This window comes from Portunus trituberculatus, chromosome 21, assembly GCF_017591435.1.
Source record: "Portunus trituberculatus isolate SZX2019 chromosome 21, ASM1759143v1, whole genome shotgun sequence".
In the NCBI taxonomy this organism is placed as follows: Eukaryota; Metazoa; Arthropoda; class Malacostraca; order Decapoda; family Portunidae; genus Portunus; species Portunus trituberculatus.
In genome coordinates, this window is record NC_059275.1 from 17,317,948 (window position 1) to 17,345,837 (window position 27,890).

At 43.1% G+C, this 27,890-nt stretch overlaps 4 protein-coding genes across 6 annotated transcripts in view; 3 read left to right on the top strand and 1 right to left on the bottom strand.

Moving 5' to 3' along the window:
• Nucleotides 1-23,934, top strand: LOC123506832 (neuroendocrine convertase 1-like). Of its 3 annotated transcripts, XR_006675533.1 has the most exons (16): nucleotides 6-369; nucleotides 2,724-2,914; nucleotides 3,790-3,897; nucleotides 4,094-4,324; nucleotides 5,048-5,194; nucleotides 5,472-5,637; nucleotides 6,539-6,711; nucleotides 7,140-7,352; nucleotides 8,027-8,127; nucleotides 8,284-8,502; nucleotides 8,792-8,946; nucleotides 9,717-9,850; nucleotides 10,572-10,682; nucleotides 11,018-11,142; nucleotides 11,479-11,753; nucleotides 23,437-23,934. XR_006675533.1 is itself a non-coding variant. In XM_045259176.1 (15 exons), exons 1-15 carry the CDS (start codon nucleotides 165-167, stop codon nucleotides 11,648-11,650), a joined length of 2,436 nt encoding a protein of 811 aa, XP_045115111.1. In that variant the 5' UTR covers nucleotides 1-164; the 3' UTR covers nucleotides 11,651-11,961. The 3 variants fall into 3 exon arrangements, 2 of the variants coding, with proteins under 2 accessions (XP_045115111.1, XP_045115110.1); XM_045259176.1 differs by lacking the exon at nucleotides 23,437-23,934 and having other exon boundaries at nucleotides 1-354; nucleotides 11,479-11,961; XM_045259175.1 differs by lacking the exon at nucleotides 23,437-23,934 and having other exon boundaries at nucleotides 11,479-11,961.
• LOC123506835 (cytochrome c-type cyt cy-like) lies at nucleotides 12,627-18,586 on the top strand. Its single transcript, XM_045259178.1, has 2 exons — nucleotides 12,627-13,185; nucleotides 17,998-18,586. The coding sequence occupies exons 1-2, from the start codon at nucleotides 12,693-12,695 to the stop codon at nucleotides 18,309-18,311; spliced, it is 807 nt and encodes a 268-aa protein (XP_045115113.1). The 5' UTR covers nucleotides 12,627-12,692; the 3' UTR covers nucleotides 18,312-18,586.
• On the top strand, nucleotides 21,423-24,933 carry LOC123506836 (cytochrome c). Its single transcript, XM_045259179.1, has 2 exons — nucleotides 21,423-21,561; nucleotides 24,345-24,933. The coding sequence occupies exon 2, from the start codon at nucleotides 24,348-24,350 to the stop codon at nucleotides 24,660-24,662; it is 315 nt and encodes a 104-aa protein (XP_045115114.1). The 5' UTR covers nucleotides 21,423-21,561; nucleotides 24,345-24,347; the 3' UTR covers nucleotides 24,663-24,933.
• Nucleotides 24,931-27,890, bottom strand: part of LOC123506831 (DNA-directed RNA polymerase I subunit RPA2-like) — a 22,642-nt gene continuing 19,682 nt past the window's right edge. The window contains exon 23 of the mRNA XM_045259174.1: nucleotides 24,931-25,370. Coding sequence (XP_045115109.1) covers nucleotides 25,083-25,370 — 288 coding nt within the window. The 3' untranslated portion in view covers nucleotides 24,931-25,082. The remainder of the gene's footprint in view (nucleotides 25,371-27,890) is intronic.

Sequence of the window (27,890 nt, forward strand, 5' to 3'; positions counted from 1 at the left end):
TACGTACTGTTTTACCTCCTCCCACGGTGCATCAGGTATCAGAGCGTCATTTTAGCAGCGGGAACCTTGTCATTAAGCCCCGGAGAGCAGCGGGAGGGGTGCGCGCAAGATCGGCACTGAGCGTGGACACCTGTGAGGCACCTGAGTGAGTGAGCCGCAGTGCCATGGGTCGCCTCGCCCTGCTCCTGCTGGCTCTGTGCCTTGTGACCGGATCGTGCCAGAATAGTGAGGGCAAGGACGAGGATCTACTGGATGGGTACAGAGAGGTGCGGGAGGAACTCAGGGAGATCTTTGCCCGTGGTGTTGATCCCGAGTCGCAGAGGCAGAAGGATGCATCGACTTCTTCTAGTCTGGGTACTGCACGGACAGGCAAGGACCCACACGCACCAGTATTCCTAAATGCTCTGGGACAATATTCTGAATGTTTATGGTCTCACCAAAAGTACTTGAAAAGGACTTGGGTTGAAGTTACATACATTGGTTATCAAGGTGTTGTTATGGTTCTTGTGACAGTATTCCTGACAAAACTTCTACATCATTAGATGGAGACACAATCTTGAAAACCTGACAAATTATCTCTATGGTCGTTAAGAATAGTGATGATGAGGAAGCAAAGAGTCTTAGAATAATGGCGCTGGCTTCCTTGGTGACTGTTTCCCAAGGCCACACATAATGCACGATTAGTCTCCTCAGGCGTCTTTCCAGCTGATGGTGTAAACTCAGAGTATTGGTTCAGCTGTCACTACCATAATGAAAATAACGCCGAAAACTTCATTCAACTCCCACCAAACTAAGCCTGTTAACTGCTGTCCACATAGGATAATATTTAAGAATATTGGTTATGAGTCAGTATCATGTTATTGTCATTATATTATAAACTGACGGACCAGTGGTTCCCGAATTTTTCCTGAGCGAGCATCACTTGGAGGTCCCGTACAGTCCCCACGTAACACTGTTCCAGAAACACTCCATTCCAGCAAATATAAATTTATTTACAAGTAGAACACAACTCAATTTAATGCAAGGGATGCATTTGTTTCTTCTCCACCAACTGATCGATGCAAAATTATCTTGTGTAAAACAATAATCACTTTTCTGAGAAATAAATGATTCTGATTTAACTAAACATAGCATATGATTCCTAAAGTGCCCCAGTACACCTGGAAGGCCTCCGCGAACCACTAGTGGTAGGCGTACCACAGGTTGGGAACCACTGCTACAGATTCATGCATCAATCAACAGAAATAACAAACACTGCTCTAATACACAGTTAGAGAGTTAAGTTGTGTCAGAATTCAATATATATTTTGAAGTCAGGAATACGAGAATGCCTGAACGAATTAAGGACAATAAAAGTTAAACAGTTAAAGTGAAGTTACTTGATCTACATTAGGGACACGGAATGCTTCAATGAGTTACAGGTAGTTTTATACATTTCCTGTTTCAATGAATGTGGCCAGTGCTCCAGAGCCTCAAATGAACCTACAGTCTATCAAATCAATACTGTTTTCCGAGTGTCGAGGTTCCAAATGCGTGGACGAGTGAGCGATTAACAAAAGAACTGCTGAGTCACTGAAATGTTGCACCTGTTGACACACTTGTGAAACTCTAATCCAATTCAAGAAATGTACAAAAAAATAGATAAATAAATAAACCAATAACAAATAAGTAAACTGAAAACTGAACTATTTATCTAGGTAGTAAAACACACACACACACACACACACACACACACACACACACACACACACACACACACACACACACACACACACACACACACACACACACACACACACACACACACACACACACACACACACACACACACACACACACACACTGCTCTGGGAATTCATGACGTGTGAACAAGAGAACACATTACGTAAAGACGTTTGATGAACAAAATTGTCAAGCAGGAAAATGATTTGAACTGAGATTGAAACATTACGAATTTACGCGTATTATACTTTGACGCCACTTATGTAATTTCCTTTTTGTTAAATATCGAGCACCTTTACAATAACGATTTAGGACCGAGCCATTCTCTATCCTTAATCTCTTCAGTATTAAGGCACATTTTTACCTTGAGTTTTGGGATGTGATTAAACCATTTTATTGACATTAGGAATAGTCTATGGAGGCCAGAAGGTGAATGGCCACAATCTTCAATATTCTACTTCCATACATGAGTTTTTGAAGCTGTATAAGATCACTAAATAGTGAGCAGAATGAATAGGGAAATGTGTCATACTACTGAAGAGGTTCAAATAAAGCGGGGTGGGGGGCGTCCGTATTCTGAGACACTTTGCCTTTTCACTGCGACAGGTTTCAAAGGCCACAGAGATGATTAATCGAGTTCTCAGGACTATTTACTCTGTTGACAATGTAGAAATCTTGCTAATCTACCACCAGAATAATTAAAAACACCCTTAATCTCTTCAGTACTGTATGGCACGCATGTTATACCTTCAGTTTTGGGTGTGATTAGGCGATTAAATTTACATTACCAAGGGTCTATGGAGGTAAGAAGATAAATGACCAGAGTCTTCACTATTTTAATCCCCATATAAGTTTCTGAAGCTGAACAAAACCACTATAAAGTAAGAAATATGAATATGAAAACATGTCCTGGTACTGAAGGGTTGAGGTGTGGCCAGAGGTGTTTCAATGCTGTCATACAAGCAATCAGAGGGTGTCATTAGTCATTCTCGTCCACACAGAACGCCGGCGTCTGGTCATCTCACAGGAGGAGCTACAGGAGGGAGTGAGTCTGGCCCGAAGAGCACACAGCCATGGCCACCCTGGGGACGAACCGGCGCCGCTGTACCTTAACGAGTGGGTGGTGCACCTGACGGGCGGCCCTCACCTGGCCGCCACGGTGGCCAAGGACCTGGGATATCATTTTCTTGGCCAGTGTGTGTGTGTGTGTGTGTGTGTGTGTGTGTGTGTGTGTGTGTGTGTGTGTGTGTGTGTTTTAGATATGTATTTCTTTTTGTGTGTGCGTGTTTTCATTTCTGTAAACTTTCATTCCCTTCCAGTTTTGCATACGTGTGTGTGTGTGTGTGTGTGTGTGTGTGTGTGTGTGTGTGTGTGTGTGTGTGTGTGTGTGTGTGTGTGTGTGTGTGTGTGTGTGTGTGTGTGTGTGTGTGTGTGTACATTGGCAGGAATAGAGGGAGAAGAGAAACGAGGAAAAATGAAGGGAAAAGGAAGTGAGTAGATAGAAGAGGAGGAATAGAGGAAGAATAGAAGAAAGGAAGGATAAATGAAGTACAAGAAAAGAAAAAAAAACAAAACTCAACGATGAGTAGATTGTTTGCTCACGTGATCTACCTCAGTGTGAGTATGTGTACGTGTGTGTGTGTACCAACCTCTCTAGTTCACTGATTGACTGATTGCTGGTGTGTGTGTGTGTGTGTGTGTAATTCACTGTTTGATCTGCTGCAGTCTCTGACGAGACAGCCAGACGTTACCCTACGGAACGAGCTCAGAGCTCATTATTTCCGATCTTCGGATAGGCCTGAGATCAGGCACACACCACACACCGAGACAACAAGGTCACAACTCCTCGATTTACATCCCGTACCTACTCACTGCTAGGTGAACAGCACCTACACGTGAAAGGAGACACACCCAAATATCTCCACCCGGCCGGGGAATCGAACTCCAGTCCTCTGGCTTGTGAAGCCAGCGCTCTAACCACTGAGCTACCGGGCCGTGTGTGTGTGTGTGTGTGTGTGTGTGTGTGTGTGTGTGTGTGTGTGTGTGTGTTCAACAGGACCTCTCTTGCAGGTGGGCGGACTACAGGACGTGTATCGCTTACTGAAGAAGAACCACCCGCCCAAACGCAAGAGAGCCGCCCATGACCTTACACGCCACCTCAACGCTCACACCAAGGTACCCAGACCACGCCCACAGCCAACCACACACACACCCATAGCACACCACACACCCCAACAGCCCACCACACACCCCCACAGCCCACCACACACCGTCACAACCCACCACACACTCCCACAGCCCACCACACACCCCCTACAGCCTACCACACACGCCCACACCCAACAACAAACCCTAAGATTTTCTCTACTAGGTGGTATGGGCGGAGCAGCAATTTTCAAAGGAGAGGACCAAGAGATACGCCCCTGCACGCCCTTTCGAGGAGGTGGAGGCGGCGTGGGAGGAGCAGGAGAGGTCAGGGAGAAGCAAGAGGGACGGAAGGAAGTACTGGAAGTGGAATAAGATCAAGGAGAGCAGGATGGAGGCAGCCTTGAGAATGGAGCGTATGTTTAATGATGAAATTTGGAGTCATCAGTGGTATCTGGTGAGTGTTGGTCCTTGTGTTCTTGTGTTAGTGTCACGCAGGTTAATGGGCTATTCATGAAGCTCAACCGCCCGATGGCTCTTCAAGTTAATCCATTCAGTATTGGAACGTATTTTTTTGCCATGAGTTTTGGTTATGATTGTATGATTGGACAACTTTATTTAGATTAGGAATGGTCTATGGTGGTCAGAAGATTAATGGTCATAATCTTCACTATTTTATTCCCCCACATAAGTTTCTGAAGCTGTATAAAATCACCAAAGAGTAAAGAGAATGAATATGGAAATGTGTCATGGTACTGAAGGGGGCTAAGAAATACCCGTGTCAAAAATGAGTTTATCTTTACCGTGATTTATCTACGGCTATAAAAGCAGTTACGTGTCAGATTCCCTATGAAAATTAGTACACATCTTAACCCTTATAATTCAGAACTGTGTACGTAAGGAATTGTTTGCTGGGTTCGTGTTTCTATGTTGGCTTCCACAGAAGTCAATAACTATCCCACGTCGAGATTTCCCTATGAAAATGAGTGCGCACCTTAACCTTTATATCTCATACAGTTTCTCTGAGTGACAGTTTGTAGTTAGTCGTAATACTTATTCCCTAATGTACTGCACTCCGTTCTAACTGAGGCCTGGAGTGTCTTGGGGGGGGGGGGGAAGAGACATGGGACAGGATAACAGTACGTACAAATACCCAACAAACAACAATTCTCGTCTTCAGTTTGATACCAGGACGCGGGGGGACCTGCCGAAGCTGGACCTACAGGTGGTGGGGGCGTGGCATCAGGGATACACAGGCAAGGGCGTGAGGGTGCAGGTGCTGGATGACGGGCTGGAGTGGACGCATGAAGATCTCAGAGGGAATTATGTATGTCACTCTTCTCTCCTTTGTTTCCCTTTCTTGTTTCCTCGTCTCTCAGACAGATTATGTCTTCTCTTGCTTCTCAATCTCGTCTTCTCGTCTCTCACATAAATTAGATCTTTTGTCTCCTATTCTTGTCTCCTCGTCTCGTCTCCTTCATAAGACAATAAAATACTAACGGAATTCAAACTACTACTGCAACTACTACTACTTCTCCCTTCTCCATTCCTCCTCCTTCTCTTACACTCTCGATTACTTTTCCACTTCCCGCTCTTTGCCTCAGGACCCAGAGATAAGCACAGACTTGAACGGTAACAGCAGCACCCCTCAGCCACGATACGATACCATGCTCTCCAACTCTCACGGGACGAGGTGCGCCGGGGAGATAGCTATGATACCCAACAATCGCAAGTGTGGGGTCGGGGTGGCTTACGGTGCGAAGATTGGAGGTGCGTGGGAAGTGTTTCGGTTTGTCTGTTTGTTTTTGTTGTTGTTGTTTTTTTTTCTTCCTAGCATTTTTTTCATGTTCGTTATTGTTTTTTTTCTTTTATTGTTGTAAAGTGTTTGATTTCTTTGTTTGTCTTGATGGCGTTACGCATTTTTTTCCCCTTTCCGTGTCGTTTTTTTTTTTTTCTGTGATTCTAGTGGTTTTCTTATTTTCTATGTGTTTTCTTCTTTCTAATCATCTTTATTTCCTGGGCCTCCTCCCACAACTGTCTTTATTTCGCTATGCTTGTCTCTGAAACATCATGCACAATCTTTTCTATGCCACATTTACTAACATTTTATAACGTTCTCTTTTTTTTTTTCCGCAAGTCTCAACACAGTCTCGACAAAACTCTACCTCAGCCATTTCCCGACAGTCTCCATTTACGAATATTTTCATCCATTCCTTCCTTTTTACCTCTTGCCGTTGCTAATCTTCCTATATTCACTTCTATGTTTGGACTTTAAAAATTTTGGGGTCACTTTATATACACTTTGCAGCACTTAACGTCTTCAGTACTGGGACGCATTTTTACCACGAATTTTGGGTGTGATTACACGATTTTATTTACATTAGCAAGGGTCTATGGAGGTTAGAAGATTAATGCACAGAATCTTCACTATTTCAAACCCCACGTAAGTTTCTGAAGCTGTATAAAATTACCAAATATTAAGCAGAAGGAATATGAAAACACGTCACGGTACTGAAGAGGATAAGAAACAGCTGCAAAGTATATGAAGTAACCCTTGAATTTCTAAGTATCAAACTGAATAGACGGTCACTACATAACTCAGAATTTTACCCGTTTTACGTTTCACCACTACATAGTCTTCTTTCTGTCACCTCTGCCTATTTCCTGGCAGGTGTTCGCATGTTAGACGGCCCTGTGAGTGACGTGGTGGAGGGGCTGTCGCTGGAGTATGGCCTAGGGAAGGTGGATGTAGTGAGCTGCTCTTGGGGTCCTATTGATGATGGCATGAGGGTGGAAGGTCCGGGTAGAATAGCAGAGATGGCACTCAAGAGGGGCATTGAAGAGGTATGGCTCTGTGTGTGTGTGTGTGTGTGTGTGTGTGTGTGTGTGTGTGTGTGTGTGTGTGTGTGTGTGTGTGTGTGTGTGTGTGTGTGTTCTATGTTTGTTTCTCTCGCTCCTCCCGCTTCTCTCTCTCTCTCTCTCTCTCTCTCTCTCTCTCTCTCTCTCTCTCTCTCTCTCTTAGACAGGCCGCCTTCGTAAGGACCGCAAGGTCTGTTGTGGCCTGTGTTTCTATGTAACTCTCTCTCTCTCTCTCTCTCTCTCTCTCTCTCTCTCTCTCTCTCTCTCTCTCTCACACACACACACACACACACACACACACACACACACACACACACACATTGCGACAAACACTGCTAACATTTCTCTCATCACGACTCAGCTTTCCTCTCTTATCTTTCTTCTCAATAACCTGCTAAACTGTTTCCTGCCAGGGTCGGGACGGCAAGGGCACTATCTACGTGTGGGCGGCAGGGAACGGTGGCTCTGCGTTTGATAACTGCAACTGTGATGGCTACACGTCCTCTGTGAACACTCTGACCATTAGCAGCGCCACAGAGTCAGGCAGCTTCCCTTGGTACGGTGAACTCTGCACCTCCACCCTTGCTGCTGCTTACTCATCCGGCGCCTACACTGACCAGAAGATTGTAAGTATGTGTATGTTTACGTGTGTGTGTGTGTGTGTGTGTGTGTGTGTGTGTGTGTGTGTGTGTGTGTGTGTGTGTGTGGTTTGGATAAGTGGAGCGTTTCACTATCATTTTACCTATTTCATTATTCGCCTTGTCCATCTCCATCCCTTTTAGTCACACGCCCGGTAGCTCAGTGGTTAGAGCGCTGGCTTCACAAGCCAGAGGACCGGGGCTCGATTCCCCGGCCGGGTGGAGATATTTGGGTGTCTCCTTTCACGTGTAGCCCCTGTTCACCTAGCAGTGAGTAGGTACGGGATGTAAATCGAGGAGTTGTGACCTTGTTGTCCCGGTGTGTGGTGTGTGCCTGGTCTCAGGCCTATCCGAAGATCGGAAATAATGAGCTCTGAGCTCGTTCCGTAGGGTAACGTCTGGCTGTCTCGTCAGAAACTGCAGCAGATCAAACAGTAAAACACAAAACACTCTCATTTTCCTCCCATTTACTCCATCTTCCTCGCACGCCTCTCTGAAAAAAACATGTTACCTTTCTTCCTTTTTTCTTTCGATCAACTTTTCTTTCTCTTCCTCCTCCCTGACAAACATCCTTCTCTTCCTCATCTTTCTTTTAACCATTCATTCCTCCTCATCCTTTTGTCTATTGAAAGAAATAACAGTCTATCCCACTTTCACTGCAGGCCACGGTGGACCTCAACAATACATGCACAATCAGGTTCTCCGGGACATCAGCAGCCGCACCTCTTGCAGCTGGCATCGTGGCGCTCACCCTTGAAGCTAAGTAAGTCTCCCTTTAAACTTTTATTTTCTTTATTGGGTTATTGGAAAAAAATGCATTTTGAGATGTTATACTCAAATACACTTAGCTTCGATATTTGCATTGTTCTTCGCAGCATTTACTTTTATGACTTTCATGCCTGTTGTTTGTCCGTGGCAGCCCTAACATGACATGGCGGGACGTGCAGCACGCGGTGGTGTGGACCAGTGAGTGGTGGCCTCTCGCTAACAACTACGGCTGGCGGACTAACAAGCGAGGCCTCAAGATTAACCCTCGTTTTGGCTTCGGCCTGCTCAACGCGGAGGGCATGGTGAGACTTGCCCGAGACTGGAAGAACGTGCCAGAGCAGAAAATTTGCACAGTGAAAGCCACCACGAAGTAAGAACAGGAACAAATGACTTGCTGACAAAACAGAGGCTATAGTCACGTTTTTAAAGCTCTTGGTAATGTGTAAATGTTTGGCTGTTGAACGTTCTTATGACAAATTAAACACTTCTATTTTCCCTTTGATCAAGAAGTCACGTTTTTTAGCTTCTTTTCTTTAGTACTCTATTGACTTATTGACCAAATGGAGGACAGAATTAATGTTAGATTTACAGCAAGAATATACACGAGACAAAGAAAGACGACATGTGTGAAATGATGCAGCTTTTCTATGGCTCGTCAGGTCTAGCAGAAGCTTACGCAGTGGCGAGTGGGTGGAGGCGAAGTTTGACGGCAAGGAGTGTGAGGAGGTGAGAGTGTTGGAGCACGTCCAGGTGGTGGCCAGCATCCAGTACTCCCGGCGAGGTGCTCTCACTCTTACCCTCACCAGTCCGCAAGGTGAGAGGTGGTGACTGGTGGTGAGTGGTGTGGTGATCCAACTAGCTAATGTAGTGATAGACAGTAGGGGTGAAAGAAACAGACGGTAAAGAGTACAGGATATGAAGGTTGGGTGAAGTTGTGGGGGAAAGTAAGTCATAAGATTCGTTAGTTAGATATATAGTCATTTCAGTTTTTCTTTTTTTTTTTTTTTTTTTTCTTCCTCGCTTCTTGTTCCTGTTGATGTTTTTGTTTCAGTGTTGTTGTTTTTAGGTGTAATATTGTTTTTCTTCATGTTCTCCTTTATTTTTTTTTTAGGGGGGTTATTGTTGTTGTTTTTTGTCTCTTTATTTTCCTTCTTGTTCTTCTTGTTTTTTTTTTTTTCTTGCTTTCTGTTATTCATTTTTTTCATTTTGGTTTAGGTGTAGATGCTTTGGTTCCTGTTTATTTTTTTCTTGTTTTTCTTCTTGTCCTTTTTTTCATTTTCATGTTTTGCCTCACTTGTTTATCTTCTCTTGTTGTTCTTGTTCCTAGATCTTATTCTTACCCTTCTTGCTTTCTTCCCTTATTTCACACTTGTTTATTTTTCCTCTTTCCTTCTTTGCTTTTTGTTTACAGTCTTGGTCTCGTTTTCCCTCTTTACTTCCTCTTTGATCCTTGTTACTAATCCTCGTCGTTCTCGTTTTTCCTCTTACGTATGCTACTTCGAGTCTATTTTGTTTTCTACCATGACACAGGTGCAAAAGTACTCTATGAAGCCTTGTTACCTAGCCTACCTCCGTTTTCTGCAGGAACCCCCGTGGATCTTCTGACTGAGAGGTTCCTGGATGAGTCGAAGAAAGGATTCATTAGGTGGCCCTTCACATCTGTCCTGACCTGGGGCGAGAATCCAAGAGGGACGTGGACTCTCAATGTGTCTGATAGCGTGAGTTGTCTAGGGATGGGGAGGAGAAAAGAGTGCCGGCCTTGTTTGTGGTCTCTGATTGTGAGTTAGCTTCTCTTTCTCTGTTGTTTTTTCTATCTATGTTATTACTGCACATTTACGTATTGGCGCCTTTGTGAATGAGCGTGGGTGATTTATAGAACGCAGGTCTGTGTGTGGCGCAGTGACGACCTCCCTTAATTTTGTCGTTGGGGCGCCCGTATTCACTTTGTTCTGTCACCATAACTGCTCTCCAAAGGCTCGCGTTAAAGATACTCGTGTTTTTAAAAGTATTATTATGATTCTAGTGGCTGACTGGCAATATTTCTAGTTTACCAAAAGGAGAAACTGTCTTGAAAGTACTGCTAGTTATTTCTGTAGCCTTAAAAAAATTGTCGTGGTTAGAGGGGAAGGCGTTTCCGAATACGGGCGGGAATGTCGCGAGCCCTACATCATCCGATCACCACAAGGGGGATATATCCTCTGCACCAGCATCTTTTAACGTAAACATCGCCATTTCTACTCTCACGACTCACTCCTCCACCTCCTCTGCCCCTCATCTCCACCACAAGCGGGAACACTAACCATATAACTTCTCTTAGGATTCTAATTTCTCACATATCAAAGAAAATTGGTGGGGCATTTTTGATAGTCACGGAGGAAAGTTTGTTAGTCACTACTTGTCCCAGTCGCACCACTACCTGCCGACATTACTCTCCCACAGACGCAAGGCAGCCACAGTGGGTTTGTTGGTGAGCTGGAGCTGGTGCTGTACGGGACCACTGAGACGCCAGAGCACATGAAAACGCAGAAAAAACGTGACTCTCCAACCGAGGTATGGAAACAAAGCAAACAGATAGATAAATGAAATAAATGAATCAGTAAATAAATAAATAAATAAAATGGATAAGTGAATACGAACAAATAAAGTGTTAAAGTAATAAGAATAACAGAACAAAATAGAATGAATATAAATACTACATAATTAATTAACAAAGCAACTACATGGGTAAATAAATGACAAAATAAAATAAATGAAGATGATAAATGATTGACTGAAATAAATCAATAAATATACAAACAAAAAAGTAAAACCAAATAGAACATCATCATCACCATCATCATCATTACCTTTTCCTTTGCCCTACTTCACTTTTATCATTCACACAGCGTCAGGAAGAGGAAGAGGAGGAAGAGGAAGAGGAGGATTTACAAGAGGAGGAAGAAGAGGAAGAGGGCGCTGCCAATCTCCGCACTCTTTCTTGGGAGCAATTACTTACACTACTGACAAAGAGGTGAGAGAGAGAGAGAGAGAGAGAGAGAGAGAGAGAGAGAGAGAGAGAGAGAGAGAGAGAGAGAGAGAGAGAGAGAGAGAGAGAGAGAGAGAGAGAGAGAGAGAGAGAGAGAGAGAGACTTTTACCTACATTCTCTTTTCTTTGTCAAATCTTTCTTTCCTTTTTCTTCCATTTTTTTACATTCAGAAGAAAAAAAAGTTTTTTTGGAGAGAGAGAGAGAGAGAGAGAGAGAGAGAGAGAGAGAGAGAGAGAGAGAGAGAGAGAGAGAGAGAGAGTAGCTACACACATTATCCACACCAACAAAACAAACATCTAAACACACTCACAATTCTCCAGCACTCGATCGTCTCCCTCCCGCGCTGCCCTTGAGTCACTACTGAAGGAGGGACGACGAGAGGACGCCTTGAAGAGCCTCCGGGCGCAGGGCAAGAAGCTACAGACGCACCAAGGCCAGCAGGAGTACGAGGTCAACAGGAGGATTGTCAACGAGCTAATGAAGAGAAGATAACGGAGGTCTGAAACATATGCAGGATTGATAGTAAAGGATGACGAGAGAGAGAGAGAGAGAGAGAGAGAGAGAGAGAGAGAGAGAGAGAGAGAGAGAGAGAGAGAACAGTTGGGAGATTCATTTCATAACGTAATCCACTGTACTTATATTCTGCTTTTAGTGCTTCTACTGTGTTATTGAAAATTCTATTATTACATTTATTGTGTTTATCATATTATATTGTTACATTATATTATATTATATTATATTATATTAAGTTACAACAGAAGCGGGATTCTTCTGTATAGACTAGCAACAAAAGATGGTATTTACTGGTTATTTATCTATTCCTCCTGTGATCGTTGTTTTAGTTTTGGATTTTCGTGTTTACTAATCACCTTTTCTTCACTTCGAGTTAAGTAAAGAGAAGAAAACTATTAAAAATTTTGAGTTCATAACAATATTCATTAGCTTGTCTTGAATCATGGATAGATCATTACTCAGAGAATTGAGTATCACGCAACACTTATTCCATCTGGTAGTGAAGACATTAACAATACTGATGAAGGAAGATAAGACACATTCCACCATCATTTCCTCCTTTAGTGAGAGTACCGGCTGTCAAAAAAGAATAACAAAGGCTAATGAATAAATTAAGGAACACCATAAAAGAATAATAAAGCAAACTGGCAACTGAACTGGAAAATACAAGCACAAGTTATCACACACACACACACACACACTAAATAAAAGAAGCAGCGTGCCATATTGTAAACAAACTGATATACGTTAGCGAAAGAAGAACAAAAACAACAGCAACAACACGTAAGCAACACGAAATAAAAACAACGAAAATAGCAAAGGAAATAATAATACAAAAAGATAAATAAAAAACCGGTAACTATAGATTGGAAAATACGCGTGCTTGCTATCAACACAATGACGACACCCTGGCCCTGCTTCCCTTCCGTTACTCAACTACACTTCACTAAGTCGCATCCTTCACTGAATACCACGCCACATCACGCCATACTCAAGAACCACCAGACACCTTTATTTCAAGATGCTGAGCCGCGTCCTAACATCCCAGGCTGCAACGGTGCTTAAAAGTGGCGGGAGAATCTTATTCCCAAGGATAAAAGATAGTGTAGTACCTTCTAAGCCTGTCCCAAGACCACTCTTACCTGTTCTCGGGTGGAATACTCGCTCAGGACGTGAAAAATTCTGTTTTGTTGCTGGTGTTGTGTTGGGTGTTCTTGGCTTTGGGGCTGATCTGATAATGAACTCCCAGACGCATCGTACTACAGACAAGAGATGGATGAAAGTTCTTTGTAGTCTAGCGGTTCCCCACGTGCTGGCCAAGGAACCTCCAGCTGAGAGTGAGACTTGTAAAGGTCCAAATGAAAAGCCGGAACCAAAACGTGAATGCCCGGATGATACCACACCACCGTCAAAACCCCCACCTACAACCCCACCGCCGTCAAAACCCCCACCTACAACTCCACCACCACCGTCAAGACCACCTCCGTCAAGACCCCCAGCAGGACCTATGTACAGTAAGATGATTAGATGACAGATTCGTGTTATAAGACCCACACTCATCTTTTCCTGGCAGGCTTGTAACTGTGATTTAGCTTTCACAGGTAAACCTAAAGAGGTATATACACTTACTGCTCAGTACTAACTACCAGAGCTAACAGTTACTGCTCAGTACTAACAAGCAGAGCCAAGGCCCAGCACAGCAGCAGCTTTCTTATCCTGTAACCCTATCTAGACTGCCGTTGCCGGTTGGTAACTTGGTGGTGGTCTGGTGGAAGCGAATGAGAGACGCTACGCCGGATACTGTTCACATACCGCACGATGAGTCGATGACCTCTTACAAACTCATACTTTTGTCAAAATATTTAGCTAAATATTTGGTCACGATGATTTTGAGTCAATAATTTCATTTGATTGGCTATTAATTCATACAACCATATACGGAACAAATAACGTTCCTCATTCGTTTAAGGGACAGGTAGTTACCAAAAAGTTTTATATGCCCAGTACCTGAAAACACTGGTGCATTAACACTCACACTCAAACTTGTTTCTAGTATAGATACTAACGTTTAAGAACACAGTAGACGTGCTCTAACAGTGACTAATAAATAAATAAACAAATCAGTTAATTAATTTATTAATACACACACACACACACACACACACACACACACACACACACACACACACACACACACACACATATATATATATATATATATATATATATATATATATATATATATATATATATATATATATATATATATATATATATATATATATATATATATATATATATATATATATATATATATATATATATATATATATATATATATATATATATATATATATATATATATATATATATATATATATATATATATATATATATATATATATATATATATATATATATATATATATATATATATATATATATATATATATTAGCAAGTTCCGGCTCCGGCCGGAGCTATCATGAAATAACCGGCCGGAACCGCGGAACTTTTATTTTACATCTAAGCAGTTATCATAAGACTTACATTTCTCAACTCAAACTCTTTGAATTTATTTCTAATCTTGATATTTTCAACTATTCATATACATAATTTCATTAAGAAAATACAAAGTGGTTGGTAATATACTGTAGTTATCTTTCAAATATTTTTATTGGAAAACTTACAGGATAAACTTTGTCGTTAACCAAAATTATAATCGCTAAGAATTAAGATTGGTCGAGAAAAATTGAAAATGTCTGCATTGGTGCAGAAAAAAAAATCCTTATCTTCAACTATTATATTAAACTGAAATCTGACTATACCAAATATGTAGGTGGAAAAACAAAAAAAAGTATTCCTTTTCTTCATTAATAATATACAAAAACATGACTGTACATGACTGTAATATATATATATATATATATATATATATATATATATATATATATATATATATATATATATATATATATATATATATATACACACACACACACACACACACACACCGCATAGTGTAGTGGTTAGCACGCTAGGCTCACTTCCGAGAGGGCCCGGATTCGAATCCCGAAACGCGGCGAGGCATATGGGCAAGCTTCTTGGCCTCGATCTGTTCACCTAACAGTAAATAGGTAAGGGATGTAACTGGAGGGATTGTGGCCTCGCTTTCCCGGTGTGTGGAGTGTGTTGTGGTCTCAGTCTAACCATAAAATCTGTCTGTTAGCTCTGAGCTCGCTCCGTAATGAGGAAGACCAGCAAACAACCGTGGTGAATTACACACACACACACACACACACACACACACACACACACACCGTGTAGTGTAGTGGTTAGCACGCTCGACTCACAATCGAGAGAGCCGGGTTCGAATCCCGGCGCGGCGAGGCAAATGGGCAAGCCTCTTAATGTGTGGCCCCTGTTCACCTAGCAGGAAATAGGTACGGGATGTAACTCGAGGGGTTGTGGCCTCGCTTTCCCGGTGTGTGGAGTGTGTTGTGGTCTCAGTCCTACCCGAAGATCGGTCTATGAGCTCTGAGCTCGCTCCGTAATGGGGAAGACTGGCTGGGTGACCAGCAGACGACCGAGGTGAGGTGAATTACACACACACACACACACAGATATTTGGGTGTGTCTCCTTTCACGTGTAGGTGCTGTTCACCTAGCAGTGAGTAGGTACGGGATGTAAATCGAGGAGTTGTGACCTTGTTGTCCCGGTGTGTGGTGTGTGCCTGGTCTCAGGCCTATCCGAAGATCCGAAATAATGAGCTCTGAGCTCGTTCCGTAGGGTAACGTCTGGCTGTCTCGTCAGAGACTGCAGCAGATCAAACATTGAAACACACACACACACACACACACACAACGGCCCGGTAGCTCAATGGTTAGAGCGCTGGCTTCACAAGCCAGATGACCGGGGTTCGATTCCCCGGCCGGGTGGAGATATTTGGGTGTCTCCTATCACGTGTAGCCCCTGTTCACCTAGCAGTGAGTAGGTACGGGATGTAAATCGAGGAGTTGTGACCTTGTTGTCCCGGTGTGTGGTGTGTGCCTGGTCTCAGGCCTATCCGAAGATCGGAAGTAATGAGCTCTGAGCTCGTTCCGTAGGGTAACATCTGGCTGTCTCATCAGAGACTGCAGCAGATCAAACAGTGAATTACACACACACACACACACACACACACAACACACACACACACACACACACACACACGAATAATATAAATAAGTTACCCTTAAAAACTCGTTTTCTCTCACTCATATTGATTTTCCCTTGAGATTTGTCAAGTTTTACGCATATAATTCTTACACATTTTTTTTACGTGCAATTCATGCGTAGTACATACATGTAATCACATATCAAACAAACCCATCATGTCGATAAAAGTTTACGCAAGATAGGAAAATTTCGCCTAGCTCCAGGTTTTCATCTCAAGCGAGAACCAATCAGTGAGCATCTATCAAAGCCGGCTAGCCAGTCAGCGCGCGCCTCACACTCACCTCCACAGTCCCATTCCCTCTCCACCCAAGCTTCCAACGACAGCAGGAGTGCGTGTGAGCAGTGCGTTAACCCTCACGGTAAAAGTGAGTATTAAACCTTATATTGTATGAAAGTTTGTGCGTACAGTAGCGTGAAGGACTGATCTTGCATTGTGGCTGGGATATTTTGTCCTGGAAGCAACGGTGACCGAGTAAATTGTGAAAATTAGTAAGGTGGTTAATGAGCAGAGGGCGTCTGGCGATGACGAAATCTTAGAATCAGCTGGCCGGCGCCTGGAAGGTCATTGCAGCTGGTCTCTGAAGCCCTTTAAACACGGAACTATTTGAAAATTATGGTGTATATAACATTGTGAAGGGTTGCAATTAGAAATTTAGCAGGTTTCCGCTAAATAGGTCGGTGTGGAAAAATCAATTATTATCTGTACTCAGGAATCTTGTACTGTGAGGATAAATCTTTGGGTTTATGTTATTTGCTGAGCTTGAGAAGTAAACGAGGGAATTACTAAAGTTTGTGTTGATAACTTTGGTATTCTAGAAATTTCGAGGGACTTAAGGATGCAGACAGTCGTATTTCCATTATATCACACGTTGGGTTGATTTAAACGTCACCTACATCATAATTACACACATAATATTAAACATTTAACCACTTTAACTCGCACTACACCCTCGGCGCAAGGCACACAGCAGGTTACAAGTATCGGGGATGCAAGGCCAGGCAACCGTATACCACATCACCATACATCACGCTAGTTTTAACCAGCTTCATTGTTTTTATTAAATTTATTGTTACTTCTTTTATTCAACCTTCTTATGACTCCATCGCTACAGCAAGGTGTTTAGCAAGTATGTAAGTACTGTGGCCCAACAGCCTGCCAAGTGTTGCAACAATTTGCTGCGTGCTGTGAGACGAGACGGTACTTTTTGTTGGAATGCTGAACAGAGGGTCAAGTGAAACCAGGAAAGTTTAAGAATAGCATCAGTACATATGCACATAGCATCCATTAGTACTAGTAGGTGTACGAATTGACCTCCACGTGTATTACATGATTCGTGTGTGTGCGTGTAGAAATAGAAATCTATTCAACCGTTTCTCAACCGGCTCAGAGTGATGCACTATTTCCTCTCCTTCCCCAAACTTAGCGCTTATCTTTAGTATTTCCATGTAACCTCTTAACATAGCTAGGTGTATGGATTGAAACTAATGGTGATGTGTAGAACATTTGGTGAGAGCAGGTTTAATTGCATAATGGCTCACCGCTTTAAGAAGTGACAACGTCGCACGGCCACGGCCATCAGATGGCGATTTTTGTACATGTCAAGGCCACAGAACGCGTCGGCCAAACTTGGTAACCAGTTAGTTTTACAGGTTTTTGTTTGTTCTGTATGTCATTTGGTGTTATGCTTATGGTTGGTGATATGGTGATAGTGTGTGGAGTGTAGGGGAAGGAAGAGGAGGAGGGCGTGGGGCTCAGGAGGCTTGAAGGGGTAGGTAGGGAACACCATTGAAAGGGAAAGTGCTCGTTAAGAATTCTGTCGCGTTGGTTACGGGCACGTGTTCGCGTCAAGCTGCTGGTGTGACGTCAGGTGCAAGGCTGTCATCGTCTTGGCGGGGAGGACTCGTGTGTCGTAGGGAATGACTAACGTGTGAAGGGGATGTAGGCCATGTCATAAGTGCTGACAAGTCAAGCCCGTGAGTTCCTTTTTAGTGTGTTCCCTGCGTGTGTTATCGTGATGCTGAGATGTTACGTAAGATAGATGCCGTAAGTTGTAGAGACAGCAGTTAGTGTAAATGAACTTGCTATATAATCTGTCTTTTTGTTGACAGTGGGCGACGTTGAGAAGGGCAAGAAGCTGTTCGTGCAGAGGTGTGCACAGTGCCACACGGTGGAGGCGGGCGGCAAGCACAAGACCGGTCCCAACCTCCACGGTCTTATTGGGCGCCAGACGGGTCAGGCATCCGGCTATGTGTACACGGACGCCAACAAGTCGAAGGGCATCACGTGGGCCCCTGACACTCTCGACGTGTATCTCACCAACCCGAAGAAGTACATCCCTGGCACCAAGATGGTCTTCGCTGGACTCAAGAAGAAGAAGGAGAGAGAAGACCTGATTGCCTACCTCGTCAGTTCTACCAAGTAAACGAGAGGCTGCGAGGCAGCAAAATTCAGTGCTGTCTGTCCTGTAGGCAAAGAATCTGATTGTCTGTCCTAGATAGTTTTTTGTACATATGTACATAACCCGCCTTGTGGAGGTGGTCTTCCCTACCCTAACCTTGCCCTTTGGTAAGCCAGCAAATTTGTTTTGTAATTTATTTGATCTTGTCCCCACACTCATGGACCTGATATTTGGAGATATTTACAAACTGGAAATCTTTCATTCCACTAATTTTATTTTCAATAAATTAAGTGATGTACTATTTGGTTTCTTTTATGATTCCTGAATAAAATAAGCAAGAGGTGATTATTGTTTGGAAAACCATACGTACAGTACAAGAATGGCAGCATCAGCCAGTCAGTCTTGTATGCACCGTCACGTGACTGGCCAAAGCCTCACTCAAAGCATCTTGCTGAGCCCACGACTGTGCTTGTGGTGCCCATTCACCTTACCTCTTAGCTCTTTCTTGCGAACACACACACACACACCTGAGGCTGGCGGGCAGCATAAGGAGCGTGGCGAGATCTGCACCCACTGAGGTTAGACCTGAGTAAACAGCTCCATCACGTGTGCTATGTGTGGAGGTTAGGAGTGAGATGTTTGTTCAGCTCACGTGACTGCTGCAGCCACGCTGCTAAAGGCAACGTTAAGGACTTGTTACACAATGACCATTTGCTTCAGCAAACATGTGATCAGTGGCATCATGCGCGAGGATTGGCTAAACTCACCCACGTGGGAAAATTATAGTGTGTTTAATAAAATCTAAATCAACATCTAATTAATAACTACCATACTATTACAACTACATTAATGATCATGATAATAATAATAATGATGTTAAGGAGGGGGGGATGAATCATACATATAACACGGTTTTGAGGATCACGTGCTAATGTGTGTGTATATAGGGGCAATGGCATTATTCTGATGTTTTACGCGCGCGCGCACACACACACACACACACACACACACACACAGTTAATAATAAGAGAAAACTCGACCATGACTTGAGAAAATAACTTCGAGAAACTCAATACAAAATTTTAAACCACAAATAAAATATAGATCAATAAATCAATCAAACAAATAGAATAATAATAACCGATAATAATTACCACATACCTGATGCCAGATATGACCAGTACACATAGTTTAAATAAAAAAAAGTTATGCTGTTGATGAGTGAGGTGTGTTAAAAGACGGGCGGCGACACTGCAAAGGTAAGGGAAGAGAGGCGAGCGTTATAAAAGGTGGAGCAGGAGGGTTCCGTAACAGCCAGCCACTCCTTATGTATCGGGCTGGTTGGTCTGAGAAGGCGAGGGTTTCCTTGTTTTCTTACATAAATGCTAGACTGCCAAGTGATAGGACAAAGTAGATTCATGAATTATAACTGCACGGAAATTGATCAATGAATGCTGGCGATGGGGAAAATAAGGAGTTATATAAATGCGAGACTACATAAGAGGCAAGGGAAACTAATCAGTAAACTAGACTAACTTAAACTATATCTACAGTTAGAATTAATACATGGCAGTGGAGTTTTTTTTTTTTTTCATTTATAGTTTCTTCATGAATGCAAGACTGGGTAAGGACTCCATTAAACAATAAAACAATAACTAACTCCACTAGGCTCGTGACGTTAGGTAAGGCATCGATCCTCACCCCAGCGCGCCAACTGATGAGGTTGAAAGAGCTCCTGTTTGGGTCTAAGGAACTGATACGATCCCTCATATCTAGTGCAATGTTTCTGCTGGACTCTGGAGCATTCTGCATTATGACGTGGGAGTATGTGCGTCCTTCCTGCTTTGTAATTCCGGAAGTGATCAGTCTCGTCTGTCCTCCATTCAGTCTGACCTTTAACGCGTAGCCTATACCGCCCAAGTCTCTCTCCCGCCCGTCTCATCAATACAACCACAATACGAACGTCCGGCAGAATAACACACTTGTCACATTGTTTTCCCATCGCGTTTTCAAGTATTCCATTATTACAAGACTAGGCTAGGGGGAAAGGCTGGCAGGAAAACTCAAACTGAAGCAGGAATCTTCTGTTCTCTTAGCCCTCTTAAGTAAGTCTGTAAACATTTAGAACTTCTCAAGAAAAATGTTTACATGGACATGCAGAAATAGAGACAACAGCAGAGTAAACTCGTTCTTAACTAGCCTATTTTAGAAACTGTACGGCAAAGAAAAAAGTTGTAGATGATTAAGGGAAAAGAAAAGAAAAAAAAGTCAGAGAAAAATTGAAGTCTACACAAAAGGGACTACACTGACACACGTCTAAAGAGTCTTATCTTCACTGCTTCTTGACAAACCCTGGCGAAAATTATATTGGTTCTCAAAAGTTTTCACGTTCCCAGTGATCCTTTGACATTACCATACCATCGCTGAGAAAAACACAATGACAATCTGACTGTGATCTTTGAAATCATTTAAGTACATAAACAATACACCAGGTCTTTTGAATTTGATCGTTATAAACAAGGATTCTGCACCGTTACTGAGATAAAATCCATGAAATGTTGAAAACCTAACTAAGCATCCCTGCGACCTTGAGACATTTATGAAAAAAAAATACTACAAAATAAAATTCCTGAATCTGATGCCATTTCTCCAAGACCTACCTGTATTCGTTTAACGGATTTTGCAACTCCAAAATAAAAAGACACCATGCGAATCTGACTAATCATTCCTGTGACCTTTGAAAACAGTGATGAAGGTCCAAAGCATTCAAAACACAAATCCTGGTATTCCTGAATACCGACTATCGAGACGTGAGATATCGAGGCACTCCACCTTCAGCTTGAGTCTTCTTATCACCTTTCTCACCATCAGGGCGTGGCACTGATTAGAAAAGTACATTTGAAACTGAAGGAAAATAGTAAATCCTTCAAATTAACGTTGACATGCAGCGTTCAGGAACAAGTGACAAGCACAGTGCGTACGTGAAGCAAATTTGGCAAGGAGCAGACTAACTTGATCAACTGTCAATACAAAGGGAAGAAAACAAGTGATGTCAGTGATCTAGTACACCAGTAATGACTTCACGTTAAGTCTATATCATACACCCGGCCGAGAGTTTCGAAATGATGCCGGGGAGAATGATTGCCTCACCAGGGATATTTTTAGTACCGGGCAGTTGGCAAAGTTGTCCTGTATATAGCCAGCAGCTCAAGGGTTCCGGCCCGCCACTAGTCTGCGAGCTTTCCTTGAGACTCTATACCTGTTCTCCTAACTCGTGAGTACCCGGTGTTTGTGCAGTGCTGGCCGGAGTGTAGTGTCACGGTACTGTACATTTAACAGTTGCCCTAGTGTAAGTCATCGCCAGGCCTGTATTCACCCGTTGGATTTTTCATAAGGACTATTCTTTCAGAGCCACAGTGATGCGTAGTTCAATCCCCGTAGGTACTTCCTTACTGATGACGTAGACGCCTTACTATATCGCTAGGATCGTAAGCACCTTTGAGAAGAGTAATGTCTTCCACTAACGCTAAGTTAATTAAGACACTGGAACATTCAAGAATACGAGGGGTATGGACTTCTCGCGGTGTTTTCCTCACTAACGACGTAGAATCTTTTTTAAACTATCACTAGAATGTACCCGTCTCGAAGGTACAGTGTACGAGCCAACTATCACTGGAATGGAAAATATCGATAATTCCTATTGGAGTTTGTGTTTAAAGTAATTAAGACACCGGAGGATTAAGAATACGGTCATTAAGGTCAGGAATGCGAGGCTTGATACGTTCTTTATTCTTAAACAGGTGCAAGAATTATTAATAGCTGCCCCCAATTTTAAGGCTGAGGGGCGAATGACATGCACACATGCCTGCTATCTCACCTTGCGTCACACTATCAGCACAGTAAGTGGATAGATTAATGTGGAATATGTGCCAAGATAAGGTGAGTGAAGCGTTCTCGTGACCCATTTAACCAAACGCAGGTGTAAGACTAGAACTGCGCCGGCAAGGATACAAGGACCGTATTCTCTCACATCTTAGCGTCTTACTCCACTACGTTTATAACAGGTTCTAGTGGAAGCTACTGGGGGTTTTCAACTGTGTTTTTCATGATTCCAGTGACTATTTGAAGAATATGAACAAGATCTAGGGAAAATTGTTGGGGTTTTCAGGGTATTGTAATGCTTTTAGTGATGATCTTATAACACTTCTGCCTTATCGGTGGGAAAAAAAATTATCCACAACTGATTATCTGTGGCCTTTGGAAAAAAGAAAGAAAAAAGTTGTTTCAGAAAATGAGGTTTGTTGTCCACGGAGTCTCATCGCATATTGCCACCCTGATTTGAAGTAAAAACAGATTCACTTAACCCCTTCAGTACTGAGACACAGTTTTACCTTGAGATTTGTGTACGATTAGACCATTTTATTGCCATTAGGAAGGGTTTATGAAGGTCAGAAGATTAGTGGCCACAGTCTTCACAATTTTAAACCCCAAAATGAGTTTCTGAAGCTGTATAAAATCGCCATATAGTAAGCAGAATGAATATAGAAATGCGTCATGGTACTGATGAAGTTAAGAGGAAAAAAAAAGACATTGCAGAGGTAACGTGCTAAAAATTTTATTATATTGAAAACCAATAATTTGCGGTAAAAATTAAGTTATATTGAAAACCAAGCGGAAAAAAAATAAAAGAAGATCAAGTTACATTCTAAGTCAACCAAAGAAAAAAGAAAAAGAAAAAAGTGAAGACATGAACGAGGAGCACCAATAGGAGGGTCATTACGTGACATGCAAGACAAAAGCACTCCAAGAAAGGAAATGAGAGCGATAACTTATATTTTTAATCACTGGATAATAAGGATGATAATAATAAAAATAACTCTCTCTCTCTCTCTCTCTCTCTCTCTCTCTCTCTCTCTCTCTCTCTCTCTCTCACTGCAAATCAAGGCTGAAGAGTGAGAGTGACGGGTGCAATCAAGTCTCAGAACTAGTAATTGTAAAGCCATATTTATCGTCCACTCCAAACAAAAGTTCCTCGTGATATGGGAGAAAAAATAATGCGTGTGTAAAAACTTGTTTGCACTGCACTTGACTTTCATTTACTCTCTCTCTCTCTCTCTTTCTCAACTAAACACTCTGTACACAATATTCCAGAGAGAGAGAGAGAGAGAGAGAGAGAGAGAGAGAGAGAGAGAGAGAGGGGGGAGATCAGTGCTATACATAAGTGGGGTGTGACCTACAGACGCGAGCCTCTCCCAGCTTGGCGTGGCGGGAGGGAGGCCGGGGAGGGTGACACGGTGAGGTTGGCCCGCGGGTGTTACGCAAGGTATATATAGACATGGAGGCGGGACCTGAATGGGGGATGGGGGACGAGGCTCCCTACTTGGCGCCCACATCATGGCGGGGGTACATGACTGTTTGCCATATACACCGGCGATCTGCTATGCATGATTTTGATTTTCCCTCCCTTATTGCTAATTTAGTGCATGGGAGAGGCCGGACGAGACCTTGAACCAGTTAGAACACGGCAGTACATTGTGCAGGAAAGCTTTGGCATCTCATACACACCTCTCCAACTATACCACACCAAAGGGAAGTGGCGAAGGTGTAATTAAATCTGACGATGCTGTAACGTCTATTAATGCAAAAATCCAACAATAATTTTCAATGTTATTTCTTTTGCTTGCAAACACTGAGCCAGCAACATTGCTTGATTTAAGACCGGCGTTCCTTCAGTACCACGCACCTCACCCCGGCACTCACCAACCAGCCTGACAATGCTTTATTTAGAAGGTTCTAATTTCATTATTGGGACAAGCGGTACTTAGTGCTTTATTAGTTCTTCATCTCTGTTCTTTATAATTTTCTTAAGAAGGAAGACTGACAGGGAGGAAATAAATCATCACATTTGAGCTGAGCAACATTCAGTCACAGCGCAACTGCCAGTGAAGTTGTCCAAGCGTGATGATGTATATGCGATGGGCCGCTCATCACGCTTGTATATGTACCTATACGCTACTTGTACTGTTACTGTCATCTTACCCTAATTAATTTTCTCAGATAATGGGTGACGTTGAGAAGGGCAAGAAGCTGTTCGTGCAGAGGTGTGCACAGTGCCACACGGTGGAGGCGGGCGGCAAGCACAAGACCGGTCCCAACCTTAACGGCCTCTTTGGCCGCCAGACGGGCCAAGCATCTGGCTACGTCTACACGGACGCCAACAAGTCCAAGGGCATCACGTGGGGCTCTGACACACTTGATATCTACCTCACCAACCCCAAGAAGTACATCCCTGGCACCAAGATGGTCTTCGCTGGACTCAAGAAGAAGAACGAGAGAGCTGACCTCATCGCCTACCTCGAGGCATCCACTAAGTAATGTCCTCACCCATGTGACCTGACAGCCTGAACACTTCTTCCCCCGTGGGAGGCCTTCCGCATGGTTCGGTGGCGGTGCGTCATGCCGCCCCGCTGGGGCAGCGGCAGCAACACCAGAAGTCAGCGCAAAGGAGCGAGTGTGGGCCTCGTCCAGCCATCATCTGTGTATATCTCATCTGAGCTTCACGACTCATCACCGGGCTCCGGGCTCTAAGTCATCACCATAAGAACGTAGGAAGTTAGAATCATCATGTTAATAAATAAGGATGCTATCTTCTCTTTTATTTTAAATCCTTATGTCTATTAGCCCTTAACACAGCCTTACACGGTCCTTGCCGAGCCTTACACTACCACTACCCACTCAGCCGGGGATGCATGACACCCCGGGAAGACGCAACATCCTGCAACTCCTGCTGCGGAATCAAGATGCCATGATGGCGTCTTGAGGAGGCTCTTCCGCTGGAGATTCATTGGTCTGTATCCTCCCAATGATGTCTCCGGCGGAGCGCAGGCCTAACTGCGTCTTGATGCCCACGCAAGTGAGTTCTGCCACCAGGTAGCGCAACGCGTATGGCAGGCTGACTTGACGCACGGTGGCAGAGGGCCCGCACACCAGGCACTCCGGCCGCCGCCCCACGAACAGCTTGCTTCCGCCGTCAGGCAGCAGCGACGGCTCCATCATGCCACCACAGTCCTCGCACACCCACTCCTGGAACAAACGTTCAACACAATCCAGAGGGCATCCCGAAACTCAAGGCTACGCCTTCGGAGTACCACATCTCATTGCCGGGCGTAACACAGCCGGGTGCAACGCATCACGCACAACTTCATGCAACACAGCCAAGCACCCTCTAACACAGTATTAGGAACACTGTGCACTACATCACCTCATTCAACACAAACACGCACAGCCTTATGAATATCCTGCAACACACTAACTCATGTTACGTAGCCTTAGGAAATCACCTGCAATACAGCAAGTAACGCACTACTACCTGCGAAGTGCACATCTTAATATTACCATGAAACTACCATGAAATAATAATATTGATGATGATGATGACATAATAATAATAATAACAACAACAACAACAACAACAACAACAACAACAACAATAATAATAATAATAATAATAATAATAATAATAATAATAATAATGACAACAATAATAAAAGCCACGGAAGAAACCAGTCCCAAAAATTGAACCAAATGGATTATCCAAAACACTTTTTAAAGAATACTGCAACGCATGAAACACCTTGTAGCACAACCATAGGAGTGGGTACCTTGCAACACAACCATAGGAGTGGGTACCTTGCAACACAACCATAGGACTGGGTACCTTGCAACACAACCATAGGAATGGGTACCTTGCAACACAACCATAGGAATGAGTACCCTGCAACACACCAAGACGAGCTTAAAAAAGAAGAAAGAAGAAAATACAGACACAGCAGTTTAGTCAGATGCAATCCAGTTTCTGTGATTTTGAAATGTACTGCAACACACACACACACACACACACACACACACACACACACACACACACACACACACACACACACACACAATATCTCTCATGTTCCTTGTCCAACACATCCGCACTACTCACATCCCTGATAAGATACTGATAGCACCAGACAGAGGAATTAACCAGACCAGACTTAATATAGAGCATCAATATAACACGTAGACAATGAAGGAGAGAAAAGGGGCAAGGCTGAGACAGGTTGTGGACTGAAAGTTAAATAGACGAAAGACTGAGGCATGTTAATAATGGACGAGAGAGAGAGAGAGAGAGAGAGAGAGAGAGAGAGAGAGAGAGAGAGAGAGAGAGCTATCATCTGTTTCTTTGTCCAATCCCTTTCTTCCTTCCTCGCTGCCTATAATGGTCACGTGTCCTCTCGCGTGCTCTACATGATGTCAGACGTAAGAGGGAATGACCTGAGTAAATAAATTCTCGTACCCGACTCTTAACTAATGAGCATCGTACCTTGCTTCTTTATTGACGTACACTCACTTCCGCACCGTATTCTGAAACGATTTGCTCTTTGCACTCATCAAGACCATTTCTAAAGGCCACAGAGGTAATTACCCAGTACCTCATTGTTACTCTCAACAAAATCCTAAAAATACCATTAATAATTCGTGCAGCTACAACTAGAGACTTCAGAAAGTTGTGGCGCTGGCCTAGAATTGTTTTCGAAAAGATAGAAAGTAAACATATTTCAACTTGGGAAACGAAGGTTAAGTGAATAATCAGTTTTTTTTTTTTTCTCATTGGCGAGTCATCCGATCTTGTGAATATAAATTATACTATATATTCTTCTGTGGTGATATAAAACAGGACCATTTTCGACACCACCAGTCCAAACTGTGATTAATCGCTTCAGTACTGGGACATATTTCTACCTGGAGTCTTGGCTATGATTGAAGCCCGTATTCTGAAACGCTTTGCTCTCTCACCATCAGTGCTTTCCAAAGGCTCCAGTTGATGATCCTCGTGTTTTTACGAGTATTCTTATTCTTCTGGTGATAGATTGACAAGATTTCTAGCTTATTAAAAGGAGAAACTGTCCTGAAAACCAGGCTAGTTGTCTCTATAGCCTTGAAAAAATGACGTAGTGAAAGGGGAAGGCGTTTCTGAATACGGGCCTAGATGATTTTATTTGCATTAAGAATGGTCTATGGAGGTCAGAAGATTAATGGTTAGGGTCTTCACTATTTTAATTCCCACATAAGTTTCTGAAGCTGTATAAAATCAGACAGTAAGCAGAATGAATAGGAAAATGCGTCATGGTACTGAAGGGCTTAAGAACAAAGAGTAATAAAAAAAAAAATCATAAAAAATTCTAAACAGCGATAAAGAAAAATACGAACAAGCCAAGATAATGGAAGTGTGTGGCAGCAGATGACGTCACTCTCTCTACTGTATTTCCGGTGAGTGTGACGCGTCCCGCTGACATTCATGTGACGCCACCGCCACCACCACCACCACCAGTCAGCTGATCCACTCTGGCACGCGGCCATCCCCACCGGCCACAAGATATTACCAATGAATACCTTTTGCTGCCTTCATTCTGCTTCTCCGTCTGGTTTCACTCCGCATATTTCTGTCACTCACAGCCACATGAGTTAATGGGTATTTCTGTTAAGTTTTCAGAGTTTATTGTTCAATTTTCGATGTACAAAACTACCTCGGTTTGTTAAAGTAAATATAAATGTCAT